The sequence below is a fragment of the Lithobates pipiens genome, unplaced genomic scaffold (genome assembly GCF_037356315.1).
Source record: "Lithobates pipiens isolate NorthernLeopardFrog02 unplaced genomic scaffold, aLitPip1_a1.2 Scaffold_27, whole genome shotgun sequence".
NCBI classification, from domain to species: domain Eukaryota; kingdom Metazoa; phylum Chordata; class Amphibia; order Anura; family Ranidae; genus Lithobates; species Lithobates pipiens.
Window position 1 is genome coordinate 30,362,941 of NW_027507788.1, and position 7,806 is coordinate 30,370,746.

The window sequence follows — 7,806 nt, forward strand, 5'->3', positions numbered from 1 at the left end:
TCCTGGGTGTCTACTCCTTCCTCCATCTTGGACGTTCCAGTCCATTCTGCATTCATCTTTGGATTAGGACCTTCTGGTCCTGAAGAAGTTGTGCTGTTCCTAACATCGAGGTCACGTACGTGCCTCTGGTGCCCTGGGTCCATGCACAGCGTGCTGGCATCATTGCATCAGCTACTGTAGATTCAGGCACCACAGGCCCCGTCATAGCCGCATGTGACGTTACACATCAGCCAGAAGTGACGTTTTGTCTCGCGGTGCGAGATGGGAAAGTTGGCTGTCTGGAACGGATGAACGGATGCCATATGTGGCTCACGGCGGGACTCACCCTGTTTGCCGGGCCATTCAAGAAGGCTCAGCTATATTGGTTTCTTGTTGACCTGACCAGGGCCTATCAGTGGTACATTCTCCATACTCCACCCACATAGTGAATATATAAGGGGTGGTATCTGTTTCTTCAGCAGCAGATGCGCACCTCCTAGCATTCAGAGGATCGTTATCATATATCGTTATAGCAATATATTTGGTGAGTTGGCTAAGGGGATATTATGGGGTCCTGAGTTTTGCCCTTTTTGGGGCATTTATAATATTCATTCTTGGCTTTTTTACACTGGCAATGACTGCCTTCAGAATCTTCTGAAAACAAAGCTACTGTTTGCTGGTAAACCCTTGTACTCCCCTTTGAATGCATGAAGACAACAATTATAGGCAGCGGAGCTTTTAGACTCCAAGTTGACCACATGCTCCATGCCCTCTAATGTGGGTGGGGGCTTCTTTGGTCATGTTTTGGATAAGATATTCATTTAATCTTCATTATACACCAGGATACTTTCTCTTGAATTGTCTCCTGGCTTCTGGACTTGTTGGAACCATCTTGGTGTCTGTATACGGTTATCTTTCAATCTATACTCTGTAAGGTATATTTACATAGTTGATATGTGATTCTTATATGTTAATAGCAACTCTTCATTGTATGTCATTAAAGTAGAAGTAAACCCACCTGTTGTTTTCAGCCAAGGAAGCTGACATCTTGGCCTCTGTTTAATGTACAACTGCCATGATGCAGTACATGTGACCAGTTAAGACACGAGCCACTGGATGGTTTGACAGTTTGGTTGAGAGCACAACCAATGGGAGTGTCACATTTCCGGCATGTGCCGGAAACTTAACTGTTGTATGGATGGCTTTACATCCACTTAATTGACATTTATTATGTAGTGTCCATTTACTACACTCCTAAATAAAGAACCCCTGAAGAAGACTCAGTGAGTTGAAACACGTAGGGGGTCCCTTTGGGTTTTGAGGAATGTAATTCTTTGTATATTCCTGTTTTTCACATGTAACATGTATATCCCATTTGTATGATCTTTTATCTCTATATTGATTTTAAAGTGTATGTACAAATAAACTTTTCCACATTTGATACAATTCTGTGTCCACATTGGGGCCTTTAAAGTCCCTCCCTACTCTGTTCTTTTTGATTCATTATCAGGATGTGGCACCTCTTGAAACCTTGACAGTTTAGGCACTGATAGATTTTACTGTTCTGTTATTCCATAAAACACATAAAGCGGGGCTTGACCCCTCCCCTGACACCCTCATCACTGGCTTTGATTGACAGCAGCAGGAGCCAATGGCTACCGAAGAGAGGGAAAGCCGAGATAGCCTATGCTCCCATGCACAATGCTGTATTGAGATCGGGCTCAGATATGTATTTAACCACTTCAGCCCTGGAAGATTTGGCTGCTGAATGACCGTGCCATTTTTTGCGATGCGGCACTGCGTCGCTTTAACTGACAATTATGCGGTAGTGCTATGTTCCACCCAAACAAAATTGAGGTCCTTTTTTTCCCACAAATAGAGGTTTCTTATGGTGGTAATTGATCACCTCTGAAATTTTAGTTTTTTGAGCTATAAACAAAAAAAGCGCCAATTTTGAAAAAACTCAATATTTTTTACTTTTTCCTATAGTAAATATCCCCCAAAAATATATAAAAAAATGTTTTTCCCTCAGTTTAGACTCATATGTATTCTTCTACATATTTATGGTAAAAAAAAAATCGCAATGATTGGTTGATATTGGTTGACATATTGATTGGTGATATTTGGAAAGAACACACTGCTACAGAGAGCTGGGAGGGTGCTGCTCACCCCTATTAAATCGAAAAAATGGAACAAGTTCCCCCACCAACGGGGTTTTTAGGCAGCAAAAAACAATGATAATGACATGTCAAAAATAATATGAAAAAATATTTTATTGTATGGTAAAAACATGAGCTCCACCCAGATAATTAAAACAAGAGGAAGAGCAAGCTATTATGTTCAAAATACAATGATATCAATGGGCATACACTAAACAGACTTAACTATAAATACACTGTATAAAATAGTAACAGTAAAAATAGTCTAACGCGTTTCAACCACTAGGGTCTTCTTCAGAGATAGTCTGTTGATAGAAAACAAAAATAAACTTAATGAATCTATCAAGTAATGTTTGTATCAGGAATATCTTAAATTTGTTAGTATGGTTTACCTAATGGTGTATTTCCAAAAGATTAACGTAAGTTGTAATGCTTAATGGTGGAGTTCACCCATAGGTTCATGCTTCAGTGTCCTTCACATATTGGAAAATGTTACGCGGTCCGTACGTTTCGCCACAGAGCCAAGCAGAGGGGATGGGGTCAGAAGCCCAAAGGCGCGGCTCACGAGAAGTCACACGAAAACCATACGCCCCATAAGGAATATAGGAAGCAGGTGCAAATATAGGCAGCCGGCCCGTATGGTGAGCCACGTCTGTGATAGAAATCCCGACATAAACAGAATTAGACACATATGTTTCATATATAAGCACATATGTATGGTATGAAAATATTATCATACACATAATTTATATGTATATAGAGGGAATATCCCCAAATATCTTACTCTATATCTGGGATACTACGAGGAAGGGAACAAAGGAAAAAAGCGTCCTGCCCAAATTCGGGAAGAGAAAAAAAAAACCAAAAAAAAAAAAAACCACCAAACTCAAAACACCACACACCAAACGATAAAGGAAGCAAACGAAAATAAAGAGAACAAGCAAACCACGAAACACGAACGAGAGGAGGAAAAATGTGAAAATGAGATAATGTATTATATCAGCATCAGAGTGTTGGTGACAGAAATGAATGAGTGAGTGAATTACGTACATTAAAAGTGAGGATTGGGTGTAAAGAATGTGTGTGTATGTGTGCCTGAAAAGGTTGAAAGGTGAAGGCTATGATATGCTAATAAAGGTTAAGTAAGTGCATTAATATGCTAATGACGGTTAGAAATGAAAGTACATTAAAATACTAATGAAGTGCACGTGAATGGTAAAAGAGGGGAGAGGGGGAGAGACAGGGGTAAAACCAAGGGTAAAACTAAACAGGTATGCTATCCAGATGTAATAAACAGTGTTTATACTAAGAGTAAAGGCTATTACCTGAATTAATAGGCTTGATAGAAAATTCCCAAAATAGGGAAGAGAAAGACTGCTACTGGAAAACTATCCCGGGAAAAGTACCAGACACGGTCATTGACTCATATTCCATAAAATCACCCAATCTGAAATTAGGTAAAACAGTAAACAAGCTTATTTTTTAGGAGCTAGTTTAAAGGAGTTACTTGGATACAATAAGGACATGCTTGCCAAGCCAAGAAGATAGCCAAACTTACCATCCAGAAATTCAAAGGTAACAAAATCCTCGTTTGTGAGTTAGAAATGACACTTCCTGCAGGATGTGCTGTTTATATGGTGCCCCGGGATTGCGTCACAGACGTTGGCCGCCCATCCATTGGCCGGTATTCACCCATTATTGCATGGTCGCCTAATTAGGTCGACCGCGTGTGGCCGCCCCGGCGTCCCGGAAGGCCGTGAAGCGGCCCCGAGATGACGTCACTTCCAACGCAAAAGCGTGACGTAAATGCGTCGCGTGCGCCCGCAAGGTAAGCCGACGCACGCGAGGCACGTCCGGAAGTATCCAGGGATGCCGCCGACAAGGGAATACGTGTCCCCTGTAGCTGGGCGGGACCAGCCCGCCCAGTCACACAAGGGGAGACCTGTGGAGAGAGCCCTGCATGTGCACAGACAGGGGTCTCTCCTACCCTTGCCGGGGGGGTCGCGCCAGAGTTACCAACCCCTCCACCTCCCCCACACGAAAAGGGGAGCATTGGAGGCAATAAGCAGAGGGACCGTAATAGTGAGGAATGAACATCAACCCAGGGGGAAATCAGTACGGAGATCTGCCACTACTGTCCGAAAAATCCCCGAGCCCCCAGGGCAAAGATAGGATGGGGGTGTAAGAGTGAGAAGCCAGGGGACAGGAAAAAAAAAAAAAGGGAGGAAAAGGGGGAGGGGGAAAGGACAGGCGACAGATCCCAGCACACCATCAGCTATAATGTCTATTTGTTTAACCAATTAGATTATAAAATTTCATATTAGTACATATACAAATATGACATGCATTTCCCGACATGCGAACGCATGTCTTTATTCAAAGGGCAGTCGAAGTAAATATACAGTTACAGTGAATATGTAATAACAAAAAAATATATAATAATAACATTGTTATACAATTGGTCACACAGAGATATATTCTATTACAAAATAACCATATTATGGTACCCTGTTTAATTGTGATCACAATGGTTGAGAATTATCAACAGTTTGCAAAGGGGCATGGTCAAGAGATGTTGCTAGAAAGTTACTAGAGAGTTAAGAGAAGGAGCATAGAGGGGAAACTGCTCACAGAGTGATGGGGCAAGTACACCCAGGAGTCGAGGGGGGGGGGGGGAAGGGGGGGGAGGGAAAAGGAGGAAAAGATGGTCTCTACTGTGTACTTCCTGAGGAGAACCCCTTTAGGAAGGGAGCAAAGGAGACCGATTCATTAAGACCTGGGAGAGAGGTGGCATCCAATTTATGTATCCACCTCTGTTCACGTTGTAATAAGGTCTTTTTCCAATCACCCCCCCGGGCTGGTATGTGTATACGATCTAGGGCAGTAAATGTGAATTTGGGCATTCTATAATTGGTGGGGGAACTTGTTCCATTTTTTCGACATATTGATTGGTTTGTGCAAGTTATTGCATCTAAAAAATAGTGGATAGTTTTATGGCATTTTCATTATTAATTTTTTTTATTAGTAATGGCGGCGATCTTCGATTTTTATCATGATTGTGACCCTATGGCAGACACATCGGACACTTTCGACACATTTTTGGGACCATTGTCATTTATACAGCGATCAGTGCTATAAAAATAAACAGGTTAAGTGTGTCCTAGGGAGTGATTCTAACTGTGGGGGGAGGGGCTACCTCAGAGACGACAGCGATCACTGATCCCGATCACAGGGGGCAGTAGATCTCTGTATTACACAAGGCAGTACAGGGAAATGCCTTGTTTATGTAGGCACTTCCCCATTCTACCTCTCCACACTGCAATTGCGGGCCTCCGGAGAACATCGAGTTCCCGGGACCCGCGGGCACGCTCCTGTACCTGTACGCCCATGTGCCTGCCTGTGCCATTTTGCCGATGTACATCTGTGTGCTATGGTCGGCAAGCGGTTAAGGGAAACTACGGGGGGGGGGAGGAGCTGCATGCAGAAAGATATTTTTCCTTAATGCATAGAACACAGTAAGGTAAAAAAATAAATAAACCTTCTTCCTTTACAATCTCTGGACTCCAGGGACAGTGATATCATTTTGCCCCTGTACAAATCATTAGTAAGATCTCATCTGGAATACGCAGTTCAGTTTTGGGCACCGGTTCTCAAAAAGGATATCGGGGAACTGGAGAAAGTGCAAATAAGAGCAGCCAAACTGATAAGGGGCATGGAAGAGCTCAGCTATGAGGAAAGATTATAGGAACTGAATTTATTCCCTCTTGAGAAGAGGAGATTAAGGGGGGATATGATCACCATGTACAAATATATAAGGGGTCCATATAGTGAACTTGGTGTTGAGTTATTCACTTTTTGGTCAACACAGAGGACAAGGGGGTCACTCTTTATGCTTAGAGGAAAAGAGATTTCCAAATACGAAAAGGTTTTTTCACAGTGAGAGCTGTTAAGATATGGAATAGACTTCCTCCAGAGGTGGTTCTGGCCACCTCAGTAGATTCAGATAGTAGCTTTAAGAAAGGCCTGGATTCCTCCTAAATGCACACAATATAACTGGGTACTGCCATTTATGGGTAACGTTGATCCAGGGAAAATCTGATTGCCTCTTGGGGGTCAGGAAGGAATTTTCTCCCCTGCTGCAGCAAATTGGATCATGTTTTGCTGGGGTTTTCCATCTTCCTCTGGATCAACTGTGTGTATAGGATCATGTATATGGGATTGTTTGATATTATTTTCTATTTATTTTTAAGGTTGAACTGGATGGACTTGTTTTTTTTTTTTCAACCTGGCTATGTTAACTATGTAACCCCTAGCAACCTCTGAAGGAACCCTAGGGTTCCATTGACCACTGGTTGAGAAACCCTGATCTAGGGGTTTTTATTTCATTTAGTTTTCCTTCAGGATAACACCATCCATTTCATTCATTCAGTGAAAAATATCAATAATCAAGAATATATATATCAAGAATTTAATATGTAACCTGCAGGTAAAATATTAAGCCTTTTATCAATTCTTGTTAATAGTTAATTTAGGTTTCGCTCACCTGTTGATAAAAGGGCAGAGGTGACGAACAGGGCAAGGAAGATCCTTTTCATTGTGCTAATGTGCGTGTGACAAGGATGTCAGCGTTCCGTTCCGTACACAGCACCGACAATGACTGAGAACATCAGCCTTAACCTTATTTTAGCTGAGAACACATAGCAGGTCACCAGGGAGCATAGAGAATGGTTAGCAAACATAAGCAGGTTGTTAAAGAACACGTACAGTTAAAGTCGCCCTGAATGTTTATTGGCCTTCTTGAGTCACCTTAGGCACTGTTCATACCCACTGTTGCCAAAGCACAACAATTCTCAGCAGGTAGAATTCCACTCATGCCAATAGTCCCTACTCACACTACAGTCATGTGTCCCTTGTAGCATGATGCCTGTTTCTGGAAAAAGTACAGGAGCTTCTTTAGGGAATGGTCTAGCATTTTTGGTTCCTATATGCTTCAATGGAAGTGCCAAAAAAAACCCTACCTGAAAACAAGTCTTGCCTATCCAAAGACATTTTGGACAATTTCATGCTCCCAACTTTGTGGGAACAGTTTGGGGGTGGCCCCTTCCTGTTCCAACATGACTGCACACCAGTGTACAAAGCAAGGTCCATAAAGACATGGATGAGTGAATTTGGGGTGGAGGAGCTTGTCTGGCCTGCACAGAGCCCTGACCTCAACCTGATAGAACACCTTCGGGATAAATTAGAGCAGAGACTGCGAGCCAGGCCTTCTTGTTTACATCAGTGCCTGACCTCACAAATGCACTTCTGGAAGAATGGTCAAACATCCCCATAGACACACTCCTAAACCTTGTGGACAGCCTTCCCAGTAGAGTTGAAGCTGTTAAAGCTGCAAAGGGTGGGCCAACGCAATATTGAACCTTATGGACTAAGACAGAGATGCCGTTAAAGTTCATGTGCGTGTAAAGGCAGGTGTCCCAATACTTTTGGTAATATAGTGTCCAATTGCTAGGGCTAATAGATGCACCTTAAAGTATATCTAGAACCAAAATGTTTTATTACATTTTGGAGGAGAATACTTAAATCCCCTGCCTGTTCTTTGTTTTGTTTGTTGTCATATGAACAACACTTTGGAGACTCAGCCACACTGAGTAGAGCTGAGGAAGACTCC

At 42.4% G+C, this 7,806-nt stretch overlaps 1 protein-coding gene across 2 annotated transcripts in view; it reads right to left on the reverse strand.

The window, feature by feature from the left end:
* Positions 1 to 6,819, reverse strand: part of LOC143933719 (uncharacterized) — a 48,475-nt gene extending 41,656 nt beyond the window's left edge. For both annotated transcript variants that reach the window (XM_077456714.1, XM_077456713.1), the window contains exon 1: positions 6,682 to 6,819. In XM_077456714.1, the coding sequence (XP_077312840.1) occupies positions 6,682 to 6,733 (52 nt within the window). In that variant the 5' untranslated portion in view covers positions 6,734 to 6,819. The remainder of the gene's footprint in view (positions 1 to 6,681) is intronic.
* Between the last annotated feature and the right edge of the window lie 987 nt (positions 6,820 to 7,806).